This window comes from Vidua chalybeata, chromosome 2 (genome assembly GCF_026979565.1).
Source record: "Vidua chalybeata isolate OUT-0048 chromosome 2, bVidCha1 merged haplotype, whole genome shotgun sequence".
NCBI classification, from domain to species: Eukaryota; Metazoa; Chordata; class Aves; order Passeriformes; family Viduidae; genus Vidua; species Vidua chalybeata.
This window is the reverse complement of record NC_071531.1, coordinates 66,441,198-66,466,522: the sequence shown is the minus strand read 5'-3', so window position 1 is coordinate 66,466,522 and position 25,325 is coordinate 66,441,198. Positions and strand designations below refer to the sequence as shown.

At 42.6% G+C, this 25,325-nt stretch overlaps 1 protein-coding gene across 1 annotated transcript; it reads right to left on the bottom strand.

Moving 5' to 3' along the window:
• Window positions 1-4,611: 4,611 nt before the first annotated feature.
• TBX19 (T-box transcription factor 19) lies at window positions 4,612-17,698 on the bottom strand. The gene is made up of 8 exons (XM_053935470.1): window positions 17,487-17,698; window positions 11,623-11,887; window positions 9,593-9,727; window positions 8,755-8,816; window positions 7,671-7,732; window positions 6,839-7,027; window positions 5,696-5,828; window positions 4,612-4,846 (listed from the first exon to the last, which is right to left on the bottom strand). The coding sequence occupies exons 1-8, from the start codon at window positions 17,681-17,683 to the stop codon at window positions 4,612-4,614; spliced, it is 1,278 nt and encodes a 425-aa protein (XP_053791445.1). The 5' UTR covers window positions 17,684-17,698.
• Window positions 17,699-25,325: the final 7,627 nt, after the last annotated feature.

Sequence of the window (25,325 nt, the reverse complement as noted above, 5' to 3'; positions counted from 1 at the left end):
GCCCAAGGATGAGAACCCAGAACCAACTTCAGGACAACGCTACACCTGAGTGCTGAACCAAGCACCCAGTGTGGACAAACAGCAGCAGCTAAACTTAAACTGACAGGGCTATGGGTGTCTGTCTTGATGGGCACCCAGGGCTGGCTCACAGGAAACATCTGGACTCATACTGGAGGATTCAGGCAGGGGTTGTTTACCTGCTCTCTGGTTTTCTGCCTATCAGGGAGCATAGGGATGCTCCCTTAAGACACCACAGTCAAGGAAGGGAACACCTAAAGCCACATGTTAAGCCCTTCTCTTGGTGTGAGTGAGGTGCTGCTGTAGCAGCCCATCTCCCAAAGAGACACAGTGAAGCACAGGAGAAAGAAGGGACTTTCTGGGATGAGGACACATGGGCTGCTGAGCGCACCCCTCACACCGCCCAGAGAGTGGCAGGCACCAGCCTTCCGTTCGTGCCCACAAAGGGAATGTCCGGGGAGCTGGGGGCTCTGAGGGAAAAGCTGCTCCACACTTCCTTGGGCATAGCCAGAGGCACTCCCTTGCCTTACTGAGACACCCGTGTCCCAGAGCCAGGAAAAAAACCCACAAGGGAACAGCCTGAGACAAAAGGCACCTGCCTCAGGCCAGCAGGAAGGCTGAGAAGTCCCAATCCAGGGGCTGCTGCAGCCCCTGGAAAGGATTTAAAGGCAGGCTCCCATGACAGAGACACCGAGGCCCAGTGGCAGCTGCAGACCACAGGGCAACCAGATTGTCCAGATATCTCAGTTTTTTTACCTTGTAGCTCTTCTTCTTTCATTAACCACTTCCCTCCGCTGTCGCAGTCGAGACAGCCACAAGCCACAGAGCATCACCACAATATATCAGAAAGCTTTAAGCATCCCCATGCAGAATAACACCATACCCCATCAGAAGGCTTCAAGCATCAGTCCTTCCTGTTCTTTAGCCCAACCTTTTATACTACTCATGTTCATGCACTGCACCTGTGTGCTCTCTGTTCCTGTTGGGGATTGGTCAGTGGACCTGGGCCCTCCATGGCTCATTACCTTCAATGTTGCTCACCTGCTTCTCACAGCTGTAGCCCACTGGGGATGACGCTGGGCTGCAGCCCCACTCCCAATGACCACAAACTGTGCACCTACACTCCACTTCTTTCTTAATGCGCTTAAATGAGGTGTCACAAAAACCACCCTGCAACTTCACATTTAGTAGGTGAGAACAGTGCTAAAGCCCTGCAGAAACTGAAAATAAAGGATTCCTTCCTCTAATAACATGGAGATTTGCATGGAGCTGTGTTCCCAAGCCGTGGCCCTTTGGCTGTCCTGGGGAGAGGCCGGAGGGGTACCAGCCATGTACCCAGCATTGCTTCTGGCAGGACAAAAACCTACTGTGTAGGCTTCGTGATCAAATCAGGTTAAAAACTACAACTATTATTAATACCAGGTAGCATATCTCCCCTGGAGACCTCTAAAGAGCTATTCTAGTCTTTTAGTATATTTCTTTTCCACAAAGTGATTTTATCAAAACATATATAAAAACTGCAGAGAGGGCTCTTTTCTCTCTTTTCATGCTGCCATTTCAGTTACTGCTTCCAACAACCAGGAAAATATTCATTCAGAAATTATCCTTGTATGGGTTTTAATGCCAAGCAGAAATCTGCTGAGAAACAAGTGCACTATTGGTGCAGAACCAAATCCACAGTAATGGTTTATTAGGAGGGGAACAGTTTTATGCACAGTTTAAGGGAATCTGCCTCCCATAGGAGAACACTGCAGCCAGCATCCCAGCCTGTTACTTCACTGTAGGGATGTCCATTGTGCTGGGAAAGGAGAGCTGTGAAGATAGAACAGCAGTTTTTCTTGTGAACAGTTAGCAAAAGTTTTCTCCACTGCTTCTGCTGCTCAGAAGTAATCTGTCCAAACCAGATAGCAGTTCCCAAATCATTTACCAGAGTTGCAAAATTATAGATCAGACTCAGAGATCTCAAGTTGGAAGGAACCCATAAGGATCAAGTCCTACTCCCTGTTCCTTGCAGGACTCCCCATCACAAAACCCAAGATCAGCATACTCCCTGCTATCCTCAAGCCCAAGGATTTGGGCTACAAATACCAGCTTGTACTGAGATGGGGGCATGGATAGTAAGCAAACCAAGGGTATTTTATCTTTTTGTGCCATTTCTCAGGGTCGTGCTAAATCAGATTTTCTGTAATGACAAAGACTTAGCTCAGTTTTTGAGATCTCAAAACTTTTTGCCTCCTGTGACAGGAGTCATGCCTGCTTTTACAGTGAAAAGGAAGAAAAATTACTTTGCCTCTTCATTTTGATAATTTTTTAATTCTTTCAATCCTATGGGACTGTCAGGAAAGCTAATTAGATGTTCCCCTACATTGTTTGTGAAATGAAAATACAGTTTGAGTAACACCTTATAATTACTCATGTATTACTGTAATGCAGTATATGGGATAAGAAATTATCCAAATCATTAACTATGAAAGAAACATTGCAAGAAAGTCCTGGAACACAGAGAAGTCACCACTTGCCTGCTTTTTAGCATCTTTATGTAGATTCTGTGTGTGGTATGTCTGTGGGGAGCTGAACAGCCAGAAGAGGGTAGCATAAGTTAGTTAATAAACCTTATCTGTAAAGCGGAGTTATTTTTGAGAGAAACACCTACTTACATTTATTGCCGCAAGGTAGAGAAACATAACATTGAAAAACTCATCACCAAGCTTTTGTCAGGATGTGGGAAGGCAGATTTGCAGTCAGAACTGACAAGGATTAGACTGATAGCAGGATGCAGAGCTTTTTGCACTCTATTAACTCTTGTTTGACCAATGCTGCTTATATTTTATATATTATTTTTATATTAATAAAATATTATTTTTATATTAATAAAAATGCACACCCAAAGCAACTTCATTACTTTGATCTTAGGGGATTGCAATACAAGTCAGCAAAACTAACAGTGATACTGAGGACATTCTGGCACATGATCTTGCCTGCAGCAGATCTGAAAAGCCAGATGGGGAAGGCAGGAAAATGTCTAACACTGAGAGCAACTTAAAGGGGTGGTTCCAGGCCAGGTAACAGAATATCAAACAGAAACCTGCTGAGTTCACCAGGCAGATGTGTATCAAAAGGCTCCTCTTGCTGCTGCCTCTAGTGTCTACCCAAAATAGAATGTTGCTCCCAGAGTCTGTATGCAGTAAATGAGTATTAACAAAGAGAATGTTGCTGTATCTAGCAGAAGCAGAGACATCAGCTCACAGGAGATTTAGAGAATCCTCTTCTATGCTGGAGATGGTCCCCTACCAATGCACATGACTAAACAGACCAGAATTGCTGCTGGGCATTTCATTATACAGGAACATATCTACATGAGTTAGCTTGCAGATTTCTTTAGTTTTTCTTTATAGAAACCAAACAGCAAAACTCTTCTCTAAGAATTTGATAGGGCTTGCCTCAGGACATACATGAAAGGATAGAAGACTGGGGGATGACTGTTATTATTTGCATCACAATAGTGGTTAGAAATCCCAGACAGGATCAGGGCTCCACTGGGCTGAATGTTGTATACTGACGCAGGATGGAAAAAGCAGTAGCCTGAAAAAGGAAGCTGAAGCAGACAAAGTGAGAAGGGAAGCTGGTATGAAGACATGAAATACCGTGCCCAGGAGCTTACACCCAGTCACTGGACAAGAAATAGAAAACTCCTGTTCTGTCAACTGGCTTCTGGCAGAGCTGCTTTGAATAGCTCAGAGGTTGTTAGATGAGAAAGACTGTGTGTGTGTTTACAACTTGGAAAGGCACTGAGGAGATAATACACCATGTATTCATAGTTTATTTGTACTGTATAGCTGAAGCAGAGTGGAAATTCAGGCTGAATATTTTTTCTATAATTGTTTTCCCTCCACCCTTTTAAAAATAGCAGATATTGGAAACACTAGAGCTTTCCATTTCCAAGACTGTAACATCAGACTCTAAATGCTAAACTAGCTGCCCTTCACCCTGCTGCTACAATGCGGCCACTTTTGCAGTTTGAGTGTGCCCACTGTGCCCACGGCACACACACAGCAAACAGCAGCTGGAGAAGGGAAGGGGACAGAGAATGCTGTATGCAGGTAGCATGAGAATGTCAATAATTTCATCCCCTGAGGGGTTTCGTTTCAGGTATTGTGAAAACCTCTATGTAAGAGATTCAGAAAGCCTTTAAAGCAGTGCTGTCCCTTCAAATCACTAGTTGCACACTTAGAATTTTCCCCTGACTTGGCTGTTAGTTACAGAAGGAACTTCTAAAATGACATGCTGGTATCCAGCTGCCATGTCTGCTTCACTCAGTCCCATGTCTCTGACCATTTTTAATGTGATATAGAAGCAAAGCTAACTAAAAAGATTCTTTCTAGACATGATCCTGAATGATGCATAAAAGTTGCAGTAACAAGCTGGTTCCTGTAATATTTCCTGCCTTTGGATTTTGGCTTAGCTGGCACACAAAAGGTACATTATGGGAAGTGATGAAGTCCTGCATACATCTCTGCACTGCACTCCTCGGGGATCCTTTGCCATTTGTGTCAGTCTTGGTTGGCTAAGCTTCCCTCGGGAGCTGCCTGTCCATTAAAAGGAGTGTGAGGATGTCCACGCAGAGTCAGACAGTCTGGTGAGAGTGCCTTCCCCTTGTCCTTCCATGCTGCCAGACACCATTCCCTGCAGAGGGATTTGCACTGATGATGCAGCAGGTAAGGGGACATTACCCCTTAAAAACACACTTGGAGAGCTGCTGTTCACCTCATTTCCTGGGTTGGCAACATTTACTGCACTGTTGCTCACTGTCCACAGGCAAGGATAGTGGCTGGAAAAAAAAGCAGCACAGATTGAATGACTTATTTCAAAGCATTTAGCCCACATAAGACTTGCCACATTAAAGTCAATTTCATTATCTGTTCAAAGGCAGCTATTCAAATCAGGTTACCAAACTAGATCATCCTTGAAGGTCTTAAATGAAAAATCACCAGTAACCATAACACCTGGTGACCTTGGAGGGAGGCATGGAGAGAAATGTGCAAGTATATGTGAGATTTCAAAATGTAAGGATCTTTTTATGTGCCTTTATGACTTCTTCCCATCTTAGGAGCTGAGTCAGAAGAGTTTCTAGAGAGGGAGGTCACAAAGTCTCAGGATACTGCCTAGCTACTAGGGTATAAACATTGACAAGAAAACCTACTCAATTAAATAACAGTGCATTTGAAATTGCAGCTGGTTTTCCTGACACCTAAGTTAGAGAGGAAATTATTGCATTCATTTCAGGAAAAGAAGGGAAAATATTTGATAATTAATTGAGTCTCTAGATCTAAATTCCATTTACCCCTAGAATAGGTTTCTCATTTCATGAAGGATAACAGTGAGAAATATAGGAAGAAAAATAATTTTGTTTTTAAATGCTCACAGATTGTAGAGACCAGAATTCTTTGTGGGTGTTCCAAGATCCTGGTTTTCAGCAGTGCTGGGGAAAAATGAAACTCCCATAGATTTAAGAGCAGAAGATAATTGGCTTTTCAGAAAGATTTGCCCAGCAGTCTTAGGACACATTTCAAATCCTGGACACTGATTAAAATTTGGAACAAAGAGCAAATCACCAGGAACCAGGACAGTCCTACAAGCCTCAGTGCTCCTCATACCAGCAGTTTTCCTGTAACCTTACCTGGGTCCAGGGCTGGCACCTCCCTTTGTGTGTGGCACTGAGAGCAAATTAGTGTGTGGAGGGGATGGCAAAGTCCAGCTGTCATGTCCTGAGAATACCTGAAGATTATTGCTGGAGCTCTCCAATAAGTTAACTTTGGGGAGGAAAAAAAAAGCAACAAACAAATCCTCAGTGACTATTGCAGACAATGTCTTAAGACAGCAAAACACAGGCAGGCTTAAGGCAGCAATCTGACCATGAGGTGCCCAACCACAAGTAAAAAGGCAAAATTCCCATGTTCATTTAAAGTAGCAAGGTGCCATCGCAATCCCAGGTGTGATACATGAGAAGATACAGCATGACAGACATAGGATGTGCATTTCTGCAAGTCTGACTAATAGATTTTCATAATTGACATATGTCAGGCAATGTTTTGACACAGATTTCCTTATAATTTGAGCTAAAATACTTAATAAAGTTTTATAAATACTGCCCCATTCCTGGAAATTTTCAAGGCCAGGTTGAATGGAGCTTTAGGCAACTTGCTCTAGTGGTCTGGTGTCCCTACCCATTGCAGAGAGGTTGGAACAGGATGATCTTTAGGATCCCTTTCAAGACAAGCCCTTCCATGATAAATACTTCCATTAAACAGGAATCCTTGCTAAATTATAAATTATAAATTATAATTAGCAAGCAGATTACTTTATCCCTACTCTTCTTTCCGACTCACTTCTGATCGAAGTAGAATCAATTTTTGGATTTGCACCGAGATTTAGAAAGGGAAAGGGACTCAAAGGATGTTCTGACAATACCAAAACACCTTCACCTCACATCAGCTCCTACCTGAGAGCTGCTTTGACTTGAGAACTCAACTGGGTCATGGCAGGACATTGAAAAAAGACCTGCAATGCTCTTTTTGCATAACTGGAAGCTGTAGTGAAAGCAAGACCATACACTCTGGTTTATCACTAAGAGCGCACCCAGCTCCTGGTACCTCTTGTTCTGCTGCCTCAGTCACGCTGGGTGCATGAAGGGTTCTGTGCAGGCTGTCCCAGAGACTCACCTCGCCCTTTGCTAGCCTGAGCTCAGCCTGGCTCCAGTGCATGCGCTAACCTAGGCAAGGGGCAGGCAGGCAGAGGCAGCAAAGCAGTGCTCCAGGAATACCTGTAGGGGAGTGATTCCTCTGCATGTAGGAGGGTGGGTATGGAGCAGCCCGATGGCCTCGCAGGGCTGAGTATCTCTCGCAGCTGTGGGGAGCCTGTGGAGCGGGCAGAGGCAAAGCTGCACTGTACTGGTAATTAGAGCTTCCCGAGGCACACATTGGGTCTGGGTTGGAAATCAACCAGCCACCCACTTTGAGGGAAAAGAGAGAACAAAATTATTACTATTGCTGCATTAAAGTGCTACAATACAATTAAGAAATAATCATCCCTCTTGCAGAATCAGCTGTGCCTCAGAAATACCAAGCAGATTCTAAGATGCTGGTTTGTGAAACAAATGACAAAAAAATAGCAACCCTCCACCCCCCTCCCAACCCACCAACTCTGAAAACAAGACCTGAAAGTAACCAGAAAATGTCACAAACATTGAAGAACAAATGAAAGAAAAGCTATGAGTAAAGCAAATGCAACTTCTGCTCCCCCTCATTTTTTACCTGTTACCTATGAAAGATAATTTTATAGGCGACAAAATCATTCACAAATACAAAAACAAAGGGGCAAGAAAACCCTAAAAATGTCATATATCATCTTGATTCTAGATTCCTTTTAATATTGAAAAACTGGATTGTATGGAAAACGATCCCTCTGCAGAACTTCTCACATTATTTCTTACTGTGAGGTCTCTTCAATCTTCTTATTTTTTTTAAAGGGTCCCTCTCTATGAACACAATTCAGGACTCAGTAAGTGACCAGCATGAATCAGTTAAGCAAGGCCCAGGTTCCCAGCACCCATCATATCTCACAAAACTTGCAGCTGACATGAATAAAAACCTTACAGTGAGAATATGTCATATGTTGACCTTCAGAGACTGTCTCTGGAACATCTTTAGAATGGTTTCTGAAAGGCAAAATACTTAGTGGTAAGTGTTCTCATTGAAAAATTACAAAAGTTATAACCAGAACTATTCATTAAAATTGGAGAAGTGAGTAAAAAAGGAGGGAAATCCCTCTTCTTTAATCTTGCTAGGCTCCAGTAGACCTTCCCACATTCTGCATAAAGGAAGCTGGAGCTTTTGTTTGATGACATAAACAAAAATGTTCCTAATTTTTTGCCATATTTGGGAGCTGAACATGGAACTCTAAATCTGCCTGTGGGCACCATTCCTGCTTGAGATGTTAGGCAAGCTGAAGGCAGCATCCCCCCTTCCCCAGCTGGAAACCCTGACGCTGAGACACAGCAGCTTCTTAAGTGGTGAGAGGAATGAAAGGAAATACAGATTCTCCTACAGGCATATGGGACACTTGACATGTCAGAAGATAAAGCAGGTCCAAACAAAATTAATTAGAAATTATGGGATGGAATGCATCATTTGGATGCCACTGTGCATTAATATAGGTGATGCATGGAAAATTTTGCAAGATAAACTACAAATAATTTCTGATGGAAGCATCTCTGACATCTTACCTTTAATAAATCCATCATAAATTATCACATAGACTTAATAACAGCAGTGCAGTTACATTACAGTTACACTGTAATTTCACTTCAACTATGCTTTTTGACACTTGGAGTTAACATTTTTTCTCCCTGACCTATCAAATTACAGGATTCACTGGAGTGCAAGTACACTGTAGTGGACATATGTGGAGTACAACACTACTGGGAAAGCTCACACCATCTCATTTCAGGCTTTCTGTGCAGACAGATAAGTGCCAGGATCCCCAAGAGAACGTTCACCCACTTCAGCACCTATTGTAATAATTATATAGTCTCCCCAATAATACCATTGGAGTGACTGGATTTAAGACAGCAGAAACAAGATTCAGTTATGTAATTTATCTTTCATATGGTGATATCACAGTTTTAACCATATCAGCAGCAAAAAGCTATTGGATCAAAAAAACAAAAGATGAACTCACCTTTCCTTTGCATCCAGGAAGGCTTTGGCAAAGGGATTATACTTGATTTTGAGAGCTGTTATCTTGAGTTTACAGAAAACAAGACATGTTAGTGAAGGTAATTTGAAATAGAAACTTGACAAAATATGCCCCAGAGTAATCTCAGTGGAACTACCTGTGTTAGCCTAAAATATATCCCCACACTTGATGTTTCCCAGGGCTGGGTAGGAGACAGCTTTGCTGTGTACTGATCAGTGCCACAGGCAAAAAAAACCAGCTGGGGCAGCCTGGCATGAGCTTGTCTGGTAAATGGAGTGGAATGGTGGACCCTTTCAAGGGGGTTTAAACACTGAATTCCTATCAAGTACAAATAAAATCTGCAGCAACATTAGCTAAGGGATGTGGCACAGGAGTTAGCAATTCTTACAGTCCAAAGCATCCCTCAAGGGCAGAAATTTTCCTATGAAGTATTGTGTTGTTCTGCAGTTGTATGTATGATAGGGAACATGGAGAGATAAGGTTAAGATTATGACTATCAGTTATTGCTGGAGAAAGATATTGGGCTTGACTGTAGGGCTGTTTGGCTTTTTTTTTTTCCAGTAAAGGATTGGGATGCCAGGACAGATGGACCAGTCTGGAATAGCTGTGGCAGGATATTAAGCTAAACCTGGCTTAGTACTGGAGCCAGACACTAGTCAATGTTCTACTGCAGAGAAAAGACAGAGTATTAGCCTGGATGGAGTATTACACTGCCTGGGACTGGTGGGGAAACAAGAAAAAGGCATGCTGGTCTTGCAGTTAATCAGCTTCTAGCAGATGTCATCAGTGGTGACCAGAGCACAGTGTGGCACCCGCCTACCTCTTCGTTCTGGTAGGCAGTCACCGCTATGAACTGCGTCTCAGGGAAGGAGCAGTTCATCACCATCCGGTGGGGGCCTCCTACGCGAACTATGTGCACCTGGGGCTCATATTTGTGCAGGGAGTTCAACATTATCTGCAGGAAACAAAACAGAGAGACAGCCCCCAGTGCCACTCTGGTACCTCACAGCCACCTTCTGGCTCTGTGACAGAGCAGCTTTCACTGCTGAATCTCCCCAGCCAGCGACTCCTGAAGCAGGAGGGCAGGTGCCTTCCTCCCCTGCAATAACCACAGGGCTGAACAGAATGAGACTTCACTGGACTGCATTTAAGGCTTTGGATGCAGCAGCAGCACAGAGTATTTGTGTTAGCAGCTATGGCCCTCAAACCAATGGGCTCCCACTGCATTAGAGGCTGCTGAAACAGCTCAGGGGCATTCCCTGTCCTGCTTCTGCTGTCTGGAAGACTCAGAATCACCATCACAGAAAAGGTGCCAGGAGGGAGCTAAGGCAGTCATTCAGTCTCCTCTCTGGGCAAGATGAAGTGTATCTAAACAAGCCTTGGCAGATCTAACGCGGCACTAAAAGCTGTGAATAGCATTGATTCCAGGAAGTCTATTAGGTCCTTTAATTGGCTCTAGTGCAAGAAAAAGATTATTTTTTAAAATTTGTACTTTTCAAAATGATGTATACATACATACTATATATATATATATATATATATATATATATATATATATACACCTATATAGATATATATACATATAAGAAAGAACACAGCTATTAGCATAGAGCACTGATACTCATCAATTACTTTCCAATACCATCACAGAAGGGGCAGCTGAAGTACAGAGTGGGGACATGGTTTACTTTAACGCTGTGGTCATGATTTCAAAAGAAAGCAAAGGAAGTTTCAGTCATTTGTTATTTAGTAACTTTTGTTTGGGCTCTGTTTCTCATTTAGCTTTTCCTCTCCTGCTTTCTACTATTTTCCTCTCCTTCATATACATACAGAGTGTTCCCCAGTTTTTTATCCCAGGCACTCTTTGACCCTCCAAGTTTCCTGTAGCTTTTTTCCCCCCAGTGCATATTTTTCTGAGGCTTTTGACTTTTCTGAGATCCTGGACACACGACAAGCATTTGCAAATTCATATCCTGTTCTATGCTCTACAATAATTCTTGTATTCTGGTTCCATATATGACTAAGGGAAAGTCAGATCATCTTCCTGTTCTCCAATCTGTAAAACCTGAGATAATTTATTACCTCATTAGAGCACTAAGCTTACAGAGGGACCTCACAAACCTAATGGAAATAACAGACTGAGAACATATAACATTTACATGAAAGAAATTGATTATGGGCTGACAAGTATCATCCACTGCAGGAGTTTTGTACCGAACAAACAAGCGAACAAAAGGTCTTGTGCAACATTTTGCCTTTAGATGCATCATCAAAAATAAAATATGAAACAAAACTAATTTTCCTGTTTGCATTTTTAAGCGGTTCAAAGGGAAAGTCACTTATTTCTGGTAAATGTGGTTTCTTTCCAAAGGCCAAAGCTGATTCAATAGAATATTGATAATTATCATGATGCAGAAGCAGACATAGTAATTATTTCATTTAGGAGCAGCCTTTTATTCTGCCATCTGACTCCTGCCAACATTCCACTTACACCAAACAACATTGGGGAGCACAACAAAAACCTAATACCTGTGGCCATTTTCCCCCCTTTCTCTGAAGTCCTATGTAAAAATCCCCAGCACACAAGACCAACTCTGAAAAGACCTCTGACGATTAAGTAAACCACAGCACTCTGTCTCTCTTAACATCAAGAAGTCCATTAAAATCTGAAAGTGCCAATTAAGGCCTGTTTATCCCTGTTTACATTTGGCCTCCAGAGAATAATTGGCATCTGTGGGTGAAGAGGCCTGTAAGGGCTTCTATAATTACATAAATGCACCCTTGATATTTCTTGATTGGTAGGTGCTTGCAATTGAAGCCAAGAGGTGATGTGGAAACATCAGGCCATACCTGCCCACTCCCATTGAGCTTGTTGGTAAGTTTGACTTTGCTGAAGGAAATGGCAGCTTTCATCCAATGGGCCCCAAAGTTGGGAGAGTCTGGGTGGATGTAGACACAGCTGTGGTTCGGTGGCTCTGGTTTCCCAGCTGGCACCCATTCTCCATTGACGTACTTCCAGCGGTGGCCATCAGTCGGAGCAAAGTCCAACAGGAAGGAGTACATGGCATTTGGATCCAAGCCTGACACGCTGATCTTCAAAACAGGGAACATCCGCCTGGCCAGGGAAACAAAAAAGGGGGACACCACTGGAAACTGCTCTTGAAAGACTCTCCTCGGTATGTTTGTTTCCAGATGCTCACTGACTAACTCAGTATAAAAAAACATCCTCCCTTCCTTCAATTCACCCTTGCCATCAGACCTTACACTTGGCAGTTTCTCCAGTAATTTGGTCCCATACTTCCATATTCCCTGACCTCAGCAGCTTGACCATGTTCTTTTGCTTTTGATTCCATCTTACATGCGAGCTCTAAACTTGTACCCAGCCTTCCATTATCTTGTGTGTTTAAAACTGAATTCCTGACTTTGTTTAGTTTTGGGAAAATGCTCCTTCTGTGCCCAAAGGTCCAGTGCTACCTTTTCTCAATCCCCTTTTATTATTATTTATTTATTTTGTAAAGGATATTTGCAGGAGCTCACAGCTTGACTTTCAGTGGTTTTCTATCTGTCCCAGTGCTTGTGATTGATGCCACACAGCTCTGAATTGGCACACCTCAGTGCCTGAAAGTCTGCAGCTGTAGAGCTAGTAGGGCTCCAAGACTTTCAGGAACTGGGAATAACTGTGTGGACATCAGAACAGAGGTATTTCCCAGAAAAGGTATCCTAGTCATTAAGCTTCTTAGCTTGTCAAGGAATACATGTAATTGCTGTTACATATCACCTCCTACATTCCTCTTCCATGAGTAACCAGCCTCCCTGCCCCAGACATCTCCATACTGACCTCTCCTGGCAACTGCCATTTCTCCTCATCACATTTTTATGGTCCATAAATTCCAATGAAAGCCAATGCATCTCTGAGCTCCTTTTCTCTATGGGTACAGAGAGTACACCGAGCAACCAGAGGACTAACCTGAGGTCCGTAGCTATGGGGCTAAGGTAAGGTAGCTCTTGAGGCTTGGTAGCCATACAAGACATCCAAAATACATAAGAGAGCTGAAACTCCAGGCTGTCTCAAAGGACACTGGAAGTCTCTGCCCCTGCAATCATACTCTGTAGTGACACCCAAATGCAAATTGCTAACAATCAGGACATCCCACTCACCTTTCTGGATACCTTGATATAGTTTTTGCTGCATACATTCAGCACCTTCTGCTGACAGGAAAAGACAGAATTTGAGAAATTTGAGATTTTGCATCTAATATTAATACTTGCTGATACAGGGTCAGTGCAGTATTGAAGAAGATATCATAGAATGGTTTGGGTTGGAAGGGACCTTAAAGATCATCCTGTCCCAATCCCTGGATTGCTGTCCCCAACACCTTCCACTGGACCAGGTTGCTCCGAGCCTCACTCAGTCTGTCCTTGAACCACCTCCAGGGATGAAGCATCCACAGCTTCTTGGGGCAGCCTTTTCCAGTTCCTCACCACTCCTTGTATCACTCCATGTCCTTATAAAAAGTCCCTCTCCAGCTCTCTTGCAGCCCCCTTTAGGTACTGGGATGCAGCTATAATGTCTCTCTCTTCTCCAGGCTGAACAACCTCAGCTACCTAAGCTTTTCCTCATAGGAGAGGTTCTCTCCTCCAGACTTGCTCCAACAGGTCGATGTCCTTCCTGTACTGGAGGCTCCAGAGCTGGATGCAGCACTCCAGCTGGGGTCTCACAGAGTGGAGCAGAGGGTGAGAATCCCCTCCCTCACCCTGCTGGCTGTGCTGCTTTAGATGCAGCCCAGGATGTGTTTGGCTTTCTGGGCTCTCAGTGCACATTGCTGGGTCGTGTTGTGCTTCTTGTCCACCAACACTCCTGAGTCCTTGTCCTCAGGACTGCTCTGAACCAATTCTCCACCCAGCCTGCATTTTAACAAAGAACCACAAAGTTCACTTTATGAAGTTTGCACAGGCCCCCATCTCAAGCCTGTCCAGATCCGTCTGGATGACATCCCTTCCTTCCACATGTCAATCAGAGCACACAGCTGGAGGTTGCTGGCAAGCTTGCTGAGGGTATGGCCCTGTCACCAACAAAGGTAATGAAAAGCTTTAGTCCCAGTACTGACCCCTGAGGAACAGCACTCCTCACTGGTCTCGAAGGTACTGTGAACCATGACTTTTCTAATTAAGTAGAAGCTTAGTCAAGGATTTACACACTACACGTGTCTTTCTGGTCAGGATGCACCAGCTACCAAACTGGGATGTGATAAAAAGTATGGAAGCATTGCTCCTTTCAACACTTAGATCTCCCCCAGTCAAGGTTCAAAGGAACAAATTTAGATACATAGCTGAAATTGAATTAGAGGAGAAAATTAATCCACATGAAAATTTAATTTCACTAGATTGCACAGAGCTGTTTGTGTTACACACAGATTGTTAATTCCTCTGCCCACAATGCAGGCAGGCTGCTCTGCCTTTTTATTTGAGAGGCTCAAGTTTATCCCCAAAGGACCTATAGACCAATCCAGAAAAGAATACTGTCACCATCCATTTTAACCTCCTGTAGCATTAAGATTATAGCACTTCCCTGTGTTAACCAGCTTCACTCCCAGTAATTCCCTGCCTCGCTTGGACCAGCATGTTTTGACTGTACAGACTCTAACAATGGAAAACTTATCACCTAAAAAACATGTTCTGCTGATTAAGTGGCTTTACTGTTAAAATCTGTCTTTTAGCATGGCAAATTGTGATTTCTCCAAATTTGTTTCAGTCAGAATGTTTGTTTCAATGATCAGGTAGGTGTATACGTGACCTCCATCGCTGCAATAGCCGAGCACTTCAGCCTCTTCATTTTATTTAGAGCAAATCTGCTGCAATTACTCCACAGTACAGACCTTGAGTGAGAAGATGTTCAATATCAAACTTGAATGTGCAGTAACCAGTAAAGTTGCTTTAGCATTCGAGCCTGGAAAGGGCTTCTTTTCCCCCACTCATGGCTGCCTGCACTGATCCCTTATGGATTCTCCCCATACACAGAGGGGAACAGTGGCACCTTCCTGTCTCCAGGCAATAACAGGGATTGCAAAGTGTCAGGATACTGCCTAGCTAGCTAGTATGGTATAAACACTGAGAGGGGAAACCTACTCAGTCAGATAACACTGCATTTGATATTGAAGTATCAATTGAATACAATAGGTCTGAGTAAAATAGGAGACGGTTTCCCACTGTATCAGCTGCACCCATTGGGATGTATTTTGTGATATAGCACATGTTTCAATTTTCATGATGACTATCCTGTTCAGAATATACCTGTTTCCCCTAGGCATATTGCTAGGGCAGGTGATTATTATAATGAAGTATGATACAGCCACGGAGACATATCTGTATATTAACACTGAAGTTGGTTCAACTAACTGTGACATTTTGGGACCCTCAGTACCAGTTAGAGATGACTCAGAGCAGATAGAATTGTGCATGCTAGAATTTGACACTTGAGGATAACTAATCAATTAGACTTTCATTCTCTGGGACACTCCTGTATTGGGTTTCTGTTTAATTTCTGAGCTTTGCTGACAAAGTGTCTGTCCACACCAACTGCTTTAGTTTTCACACAAAAAAGTTCAGGCTGGCTCTTCTCTTTCATTGTAGAACACAGTTTTCAAAAGTATTCATCTACCCTTCAGCAAGAATGGTTTAGTTGTACTCATTTAGCAGCAGCAGAATAAGATCAATATTTTTTCTACTGAAAATCTCTCTGGAGACAATCACTGAAGAATTCTGAACCTGAGAAAAACTCAGCACTCACAGGAAATTGTCTCAAGTTTGTTTCCTTTTGAATAGCATGGTTCAGAGTTCTTTGCTGCAGGCCACAGTTTGTGTTTTCTTTGTTTTAGTGTGATGCTGTGTTTTCTGATGAAAAATACTTTCAGAAATGCAGAGATTATTTTTCATAGTCTCTGCTACAGTAACTATGTTAAAAGGATAAATGCAAATGGCAATGTGACATACTTTTGTAATTTTTAATCTTGCTGTAGTTTGATCATAAAGAATTCTATTCTTGCTCTCACTGACATTTCTAGAGATGCCACTGGCTATAGGAAAAGTAGAATCAGGCTGATAAGGAGTGTAGAAGTTAAAATAAAAACATCAGGCAGCTTACACAATGAAATAAAAAGTACCCAGGCATATTCAGATAACAAAATATTCCCTTATCACCATTATAAAAAGATTTTATCTACACACTCACCCTGACATTTCAGAAGGAACTAGTATCACCGTGAAGTCATGATTTTCATTAGCTGAGAGGAAAGAAACTGAAAAAACCCTGTTGGCAGGTGTGATTCTTTGTACCAATTTAATTAGTCAGAGACAAACCCATCTTACCTCATTTTTAGTCACTTACACTGCTAAGGAGACAGTTTAAGCTACTGTACACCACGTGAAAGTCCACTTAGAAGTTATCTGTAGCCTAACAGCAGTTTTCAAAGCAATTTAAATGAAGCAAAAGCAGCTTCACGATATAAAAAGAATCTCAGCAGCAGATTTATATCGGTATAGGTTATTAGGAGGAATCAGAATGGCAACAGTGCTCTTACACCAAGAGCTGGTACTTGGGGAAGGTAACTTCTCTCTGCAGAATCACCTTGCTGAGCCAATAGACTAGATTTTTCATTTTTACTTCTTTCACCTATGTCCCTAATGAAGTTATAGTCAACAGTAATTTCAGCCACAAATTCTGCTAAATCAAAGTCTGCAAAATTACTGAAAGTCACACCGCATGAGTAAACCTTTCTCTGCACCTCTTAATTCCTCTCTTCTCTGTGGATGTCCTGAGAGGTCTTGTAAAACAGGTGCATGTTGAGAAAACAGCTGGGGTGGGTGGCAGCAAAAGGCTGGCAAGGATAAATTAAACAAAAACCTTAGTACCACTGTGCAAATCTTATTCTGGTAGCTGCTTGTCTGTTATGGGCTCAACTCTGCTGTCAGCCCAGTTCAGAGCAGAACCTTTGTGAAGAGCCTTCTTCAAGCTAGTGCCTGATTCAGAATTAGCATCCTTCTCACCAGATTTTTCACTCTTTTCCTGTGCCTTTCTGTGTTCCCCAAATAGTAAGACGTGATCCATTTATACCACAATGTTTTGTCCTTCTAAAACACTGTATATTAAGCAATATTCCACACTTGTTTCTAAGGGCACCAGCAACAACTGTGGGACCATGCAATTCAGACTGCACATACAGACAGAGCACGTAGGGCAGTTTTATTGCACCCACTCTGGTACAGACTGCTCATACAAGCTGTTAATACCCGAGGCCAGAGGGATGGGAACTGCAGCTGGGGCTAACAACACCGATCTGCTTCTGTGCAGTAATTTGAAGCCTACAGATGAGGACTTACTAATATAGACTGGTGATTACTAGCAATAAGAAGTCTTTACAAAGGTTTTGAGAGGTATTCCCTTGCAAAAGTTTCCTTTTTGTGCAATCACAAGTTAGTCTATATATTTTTCCAGCATGCTTCATAGGAGGAATGGTTTGGCAGTGACGAAAAAGAAGCAAGGTCACCCCATCTTGTTTATACACTGGTTTTAGCAGACTGCGAGGCTGCAGTCCCCTATAAACTCAGGTGTGCTCATTGCAGTTCTCTCGAGTCTGCACACACAGTTTATTATTGTAGAGCTTAACCCCCCTGGCTGTCACCTCCACTGAGCCTGCAGTGCTGAGCAGATCACTCACCTGCCATTCTTGGTCACGATCATCTCATTAGTGACTTCCCTGAATCTCTGCCAGAGCGTTGCATCCTCCAAGACAACCTGGAGCTGTTTCTCCGTGGGGTCACCTTTGTCTCTCCCAGCCCGGAGTTCACTCTCCACTACGCTGAGGAGCCTGGAGACGGTGCAGTCACTGGGCTTTTTGCAGCCCAGGTCTGCCATGACGGCTTTACTGCCAGAAACTTCAGGTAGCTGCTGAAAAGACAAAAATAATAAGCTAAATAAAAAAAGAAGTCAGTTCATTGGGCACTGTCTGACAAACGCGCTCTCCTCACTCTTTTGCCACTGCCTAGCTCTTTCCCCTGGAAGTCCCAATGGGCAGTGACACCAGTGTGTGGAGGTTTATGCACACGCTCCGCACAAAAAGAGGACTATCTCCTAATTACCTGTTAGACAGTCAGGTGGGTGGCTGGCTGATGACTCAATTGGCTGCCTTGAAAGAAGAGTCCTCCATCCAAATTAGCATGCTTTTATCTTTTTTCAACCTGAAGTGGGTCTAATTGTTCTGCTTGAGAACCAGGTTTCCATTAATGAAAATTGTTTCATTTCCAGCCTGAAACAATGCATGGAAATTGCATTCACAGTGGTGCGGACTCTAACTGAAGGAACTGGTAAGAGTCAAGATAGTTACACAGAGAAGGTTGTCTTAAAATATTTTCACCATGAATATTGCATAAATGCATTAACCTCATTCCTCTACATTCCTAAATCAAAATATAATAGTAAGAGACCTTTCTGCACGGAGGTTTCAGTGCACAAGGAGAAGGCAGCATCCCTACACTCCATTGTTGATGGATATTGTGTCCATCCCTTGGTCCCACTGTCATTCACAGAACATATGGCTGAACACCCCTCTGGCTGCATTTCCAGGGACAGACCACACACTTCTGGGGCTGGTATGAGCTTAACACTGCTGACCAGTTCAAGGTCCATCTCATGCAAAAGCTCCCTCAGCATCCCAAAAAGTCATTCCCTCTCACCTCATCCTGAGACCTTCTCTGACAAGCCTGATCCAACAACACATGCCCTCACAAAAAAGACACCATTTTACTGAGGACTCCAACAATTTCAGCATTCAAGGAGACAAGAGACGTGGGTTCAGTCCCTTGCTGGAGGGTTAAGTGGAAGCCCCACAAATAACAATGACCTGTAAACACTGGGCTTTGGTATACAACAAATGCTGGAGTACCTAACTTCTCCTGATACATCTATCTCTGATAATGTCTTTAAAATTTCTGGTCTGTTGGACAAGGCACAGTCAGGGACTTGATTATGAGAACGTAGACCTAGAGGTAATTTTTAGAGAAATACATTTTCTGTCTGCTTATTGAGAATTTTGCAATCTTTCAATTCAATAGTCCCTGCTGAATTTCTGTGCTTCTGTCTCTTTTAGAAAGACAAAATGACTTGGTGGATCAGTGTTGGGATTTTTACAGACAAAAAAAGAGCATGGCAGGCTTTATAATAGAGAATTTAAGTAAAATCCATCATTTGACAAGGCTCAACCTATCTTGCCTTTAAAAAAACTGAGGTACCATCCACCTAAACAACAATGGCCAGAGCTTGATGGCACCTTATTTGGCACCCTTCCAATGCAAATCATTCTGTGATTCTATGTTGCTTTCAAACTTCACACTCTGACACCTCTTCCCCTCTTCTCTTTTTAATTGTCAACTGATAACTAAAATACCTAGATTATTTTATAAGTAAACCCAGGTGAGTTACATTAGTAGGTGTCAGATAGCAACTTCTAGTTGATAAACAGCCCACTTTCACTGCTGAACAACTAAAGAATGTACTTCAAAATCTATAGGATATTTAGGTGCCTGGAAGGGTACCACTTTGCATTTGGAAAAATAATTGCATCTCAGGTATGCTGGTATAAATGGAATATGTTTATGTTTGAGTTCCCCTTTCTAAATACTCAAAGAGGAGAGAGAAGCTACTGCTGTAATTTTTCCCTGCATGTGATTAAATGGCATAGAAAGTACATAGGAAAATATATGAGACAGTTTTAAATTTTATTATACTATAGATGCAAATAAACAGAGAAATTTGAGCTGGTGGAAGTGCCATGAATTTTAATTAAACATCTTCAGGTTTTCAGGAACTGCTAAAACAGGGACATGTTACTTTGGGATTTTTTTTTTTTTTAGCTGAAACCCTATTTCCATACAGCCTTTTTAGATATAGTTGCTCAGAAATTGGGATATTCAAAATCAAGGCAGGTAAAGAGACAACAGCTCATAAAAGTAATAATATTCCAGTAGTTACACATGGTTCTTTCTATAGACAAATAAAAAGAGAAGCAGCCTGGCTTTCAGAAGTACTCACTGCCCATCTCTCCTGCAGGGCTTCAGGTGGAGTGATACTGGATTAGAGCCTCAAAAAATCAGATCCCATCTACGTTCCTCAAGATGCTTAGAACTTAAAGGAAACCAAAAGCACGTGAAAAAGCAACAACAGTTCACATTGGTGGAAGGGTTTCCAAATGAGGAAGTGAAAGTCTCTCACCAGCAGACACTGGTACGTCACTCTAGGTAAAGAATATGCTCAGCAAAAATGGATTGGAAATGGAGGCTGCCACAAAGCAAAAGAAAGGAAGGTCCTGCTTGGAGTGCACTGCTTGCCCAAAGCACTCCTGGGACTGAGCTGTGGAGAAGGAGGGGTGTATGAAAGGAATGGATAATGGACCTATTCCAGTAATGGGTTGGGACAAGAGTTTTTCATCAATAAGACTGGATTTTTTTACAGCTAGCATCCCTAAGGGAGAAGCACGAATGTTTTAACTTTGGAGTATCATACTTAAACTTGTATGCTGAACAGGAATAAACTGAACTTTCAGATCCCAGAAGTGGATAACACTTGTGTGCTTATGGTTATCACTCATACAAGGTGTCTGATTCTTGAAAGTCTAGTGTCCAGAGGAAAAAAAAAACCACAAATCTAACAACTTAAAATACCTGACTTTCACATGGTTTTTGAATTTTAGTAACAATGTTACCATAGCTCAGGACACCTGAAACCACAACTTTTTCCAAAATGAGAGTAGTTACCTCTGGTTGGTTAGTGGGAACAGCCCAAGTACTATTTTCAGCATGGGGAAGGTTGTTTCAGCTCTAAGAGTTCAGCCTAAGTGCAATTTGTGTTGGATGTAGCAGTCAGTTCACCACTGACATATTTTTCCAACCTAAAAGAATTAATCAAAGAAATAATAAGTTTACATGTATGCAAGCACATGACCAGCTGAATGTACTTGGGCCTGAGATTTTACTTTAAAATACACTTCCAGATTCCATGAATGAGACTTCTTTGCATTGTGCACTGCCTCTGTGTCACACAGCTGCCATGGGAGAGGGCTGCAGAACAGAAACCAGACAGATTCAGACTCACAGTTATTTGTTTATTGTTGGCTTTTCATTTAACAAAAATATTACCTGTGGAAATTTACTTTGAATAATTAGCCTGTTTTAGGAGAAGTGAGAGACATCCTCTAATGTTTTGTCCCTCCATTCACCTAAATAAAAACTTGGAATGCTTTCCAAACAACCCTTCTTTCTCCTACTTTCTTGCAAGATTAATTTTTCCATGTCTACAAGTGCTACAACAGAGGCCCAAACAGATTGATGTCACTAGCTGTAGGTATCGCCAGGACACAGAGATCAATCCATTCTCAGATGTGGGTTATTTCTTGGGCTGGAATTTAAATTTCCCTGAACCTGACATTTGAAGAAAAGGTAGCTGGACTTACAGAGGAGCACAGTAGATGATCCTGGTGACTGACAGCCAGTGCCACTGCAAGGTGGGGACTGTTTATTGCCCTTCTTGCACTTATCACCCATTTAATTGGACAAGCAAATCAGTAGGGGTGGAAGAAGGAACAGAAAATGCCCCTACGAAACCTGCAAATTTGAAAGCTTTCCCTGAAACCCAGCTGGGAGAGCTGGGCACTTCCAAGCAGGGATCAGACTCCTTGTGGATCATAGACAGGCAGAACTAGCTCAGAATGCAAGCACAACACTCACAATCATCTCCAATTCACTAATAAGAATTTAGTAACTCACATTTTAAATGAAGCAATGAGGACTGGGGAGAGCAGTGAAAGAACAATCAGAACAATCCTGCAATTCTTATTGGACTTCACTCACCAAGTTTCAGCAGGAAAAAGCAAGGGGTTATTTTTGACTTTCTAATTAAGCTTGTTCTTAAATGCCCCTGGCCACCAGCTGGTGAGGTACACAGAAAGGAGCAGGGGAGGCGGGGGGGGGGAGGAAAGCAAACAAGAAAAAAGGTAATTAAAGAGGCCTTTCTTGCCTTGACATTGGATAGCTGTTTTTTGGCCTTTAGCTGCATGTTTCCAAAGAAAAGACAGCACTTCATCATCAGATGAAATTGCAGAAAATAAGACTCACTCTTTCCATCTCCAAAGCTCCCACTACAGCATTCAACTAACCCCCCTCTGAACACTGAGTCCCAACAACACAGGGAAATGTAACCTCCATCACCATGACACTCCCAGGAAATCAACACCTACCAACTACCACAGAATAATTGAAAAAGGATAAAAAGACAGCTGCTTTCCTTCTGTTTTTTAATCATGTGTCCAGCCCCTTAAGAGATTGCTAGGCTAGAGGAGACTTAAAGAAGATTAGCCTTTTCATTAATGTCAGGGTGAGGGCACAGTTTCAATAACTTCCCCCGGGTATGTTTTTAGCAGAAAGGCAGGCAGCGTGTTTGAGTGGTACCTCCCTGTCTGGTGTTATAACTGAGATTATACTGAGGTTAATTCTGAGCCCAGAGAGCAGGGAAGTCTTTCCACAACAATCTTTCTGCTTTTTAAAAAGAGAAGGAAGAAAGAAAAACAAACCCAAAGGAAAAACCTAATGTAGTGTGATGGGTTGACCCTGGATGGGTGCTGGGTACTTGCCAAAGGATGGATACTGCTCTGTCTCTTCCATTCTCTTCCCTCCTCAGCAGGGACAGAGAAAATATTACAAAAGGCTCATGGGTTGAGATACGGACAGGGAGAGATCACTCACCAGTTGCCATCATGGGCAAAGCAGTCTTGACTTGGGGAAATTAATATAATTTATTACCAATCAAAACTGAGTAAGCTAATAAGAAATAAAACCAAATGTTAAAACACCTTTCCTCCACCCCTCATTTATTCCCAGGCCTAAGTTTCCCCCTGGTTTTCTCTTCTCCCTCCCTGCCAGTGACCTTCTGAGAGCTCTTCACACTCTTCCCCTGCTCCAGCATAGGATTCCTCCTATGGAAAACAGTCCTCCATGAACTTCTCCATCAGTTCTTCCCACAGCCTTCAGTTTTTCACATAGTGCTCTAGTATGGGTCACTTCCATTGGGTGCAATCTTTCAGGAACAGGCTGCTGCAGTGTGGGTCCTCTGCAGGGTCACAAGTCCTGCCAGCAAACCTGCTCTGTCCAGGAGTCTGCTCCAGCTTGAGCTTCCCACAAATCACAGCCTCCTATGGGCATCCAGCTGCTCTGGCAGGTGGGTCTCTGCATCCCCATGGATCTCCATGGGCAGTGGAGGCACAGCAGCCTCACCATGGTCAGCACCATGGGCTGCAGGGGAATCTCTGCTCTGGTACCTGGAGCACCTCCTGCCCCCTCTTCTCCACTGCCCTTGGTGTCTGCAGGGCTTTTTCTCTCACAAATTCTCTCCCATCTCTTTGGTTGTGTTAGTGCAAGGGTTGTTTCTCCTCAAATACGTTACCCCAGAGGCGCTGCCACTGTTGCTGGTAGGCTCAGCCTGGGCCAGCAGAGGGTTCATCTTGGAACCAGCTGGTCTTGGCTCTATCAATGCATGGGAAGCTTCTGGCAGCTTCCCAGGGAAGCCCACCTGTCGCACTACGACACGAAATAATTCACACACTCACTCTAAGATGCAAAAGAACAAAAGGAGCCCAATTTTATTTCTGACCTCGCAACATATAGAATTCCAAAAGTGACAGTGGATTGGAGGATGAAATTGCCACCTCTCCAACCACACTGGTCAAACCAACAGTCCATCAATTCTCTCCTCCCACAAAGAAGAATGCAAAACAATCATTATTTACATGAACAGCATGTGAGAAACTCCAGTAGAAATATGTAAACATCAGAAGGCATAGAAAACTTTTAAAAGAACTTTAAAACTTTTAAAAGAACAGGGTGACACCAACCCTGTAGCCTCCTCACCAAAACATAGACGGCAAATCAAATATATGTAGTCAGGCTGGTGATAATTGTAATTTGTTTTAAACAATAATTATAATTTTCCCTAATTTGTTGTTTTTTTTACGTTAAGATCTTCAGTGATGTCTTCAGACATGAATTACCACCTAGAGGAAAAAAACTATTTCTGTTTGCATCTTTAAGATCAGAAAATAATTTTAAAAGTAAGAGATTCTAAGCAAAGCTTTAAGTTCTACTTAACAACATTTCAGAACGAAAGTAACACATTCAATGTTTATTGGGCAAACCAAACATGCACTTTTGACTTGGATGTGTCAGTTAAAGCTTTCTGCTAATGATGAGGATTAACAAGTTGCAACTATAACTCCGTTGAAGCAGTTGATTCTGTCAAAAGCAATGAGCCTGACACATCCTGTTACACACAAAGAAATCACAGGAGCACAAGCCCATCTTAAAATATTTTCTTTTCACACCACATATTGCATCACAGAATGGTTTGGGTTGGTAAGGACTTCAAAGATATCTCGTTCCAGCCCCCCTGCAATGGGCAGGGACACTTTCCACCAGACCAGGTTGCTCAGATTCCCATCCAGCCTGGCCTTGAACACTTCCAGGGATGGGGCATCACGAGCATCTCGGGCAATCTGTTCCTGTGCCTCACTTCTCTCACAGTAAAGGATTTCTTCCTAATCCTTAATCTAAACCTCCCCTCTTCCAGTATAAAGCTGTTCACCCTTGTCCTGTCATTATGTGCCTCCAGCTCCCAGTACTTCCCCAGCTTTTAGGGCATGACAGCCCCTCAAATCTGCAATAAAATCATGCTGACCAGGTGACACTTTCATTGTACCATTTTTACACTATACCCATGTTACTCCACAATTATTCCCACAGAGGTTTTGAAGCATGAATTCTCGGGAATAGCTTCTCTTAGAGATGCCACAAGGGAACATGAGAAACTTAAAAGGGTTTCAACCAGGCTAACTTAAAATAGCAATCCCAAAGATTGGCAGCTTAGATAGACTATTCCATCTCTAATTCACCAGCAGCTTTCTTCTGAAAAGTGAGAAAACCAGAATTTTTTCCCCTTTAGCAATCTCCAGCACTTCATGGCTGGGCAGTTACAAGCCTGTACCCCCACAAGTATTGCAACCAAAACTGAGCTCAACAGGAAAGGTACAAGCAAGGGATGGAAATAACTATCAAGCCTCACCTTTGAATGGCTCACATCCATGAAGTACCTTTTCTTGCAAATCAGACCTTGAGGAATAAGAAGTGAAAGGGGCTGACATTACAGCAGCTTTCCAAGAGCCTTGTCGCTGAATTTGAATGCTGTTGACTTTGCAAGGTAATGGTATTCAGGAAGTAGATGCTGTAGCAGAACTGAAAAACCCTTTCAGAGCATTTCTAAGGTGCAAATTCATGAATCAACAGAATGCGCTTTTGGGCAGCTGATCATTGTTTAGGGATTTCAAATGAAGATTTCACTTTTTTTTTTTTAATCATTCAAGTATTAAGATCTCAGCATGAGAATGAAGTGGCAAAGTTCAACAGCTTTGTTGTTATGCAGGAGATTGAGTTAGGCAAGCAAAATACCTCTAAGCTATTAG

Excerpts from the sequence above, each read along its gene's own strand:
- TBX19 (XM_053935470.1), bottom strand. The coding sequence starts at position 17,683 with ATGGCAGACCTGGGCTGCAAAAAGCCCAGTGACTGCACCGTCTCCAGG. Across the intron at positions 7,733-8,754 it reads TTCCTGGATGCAAAGGAAAG|AAACCATTCTAAAGATGTTC; the intron begins GTGAGTTCATCT and ends TTTGCCTTTCAG. Across the intron at positions 4,847-5,695 it reads GGTGCCAGCCCTGGACCCAG|CCACTATCCTTGCCTGTGGA; the intron begins GTAAGGTTACAG and ends TTTTTTTTCCAG.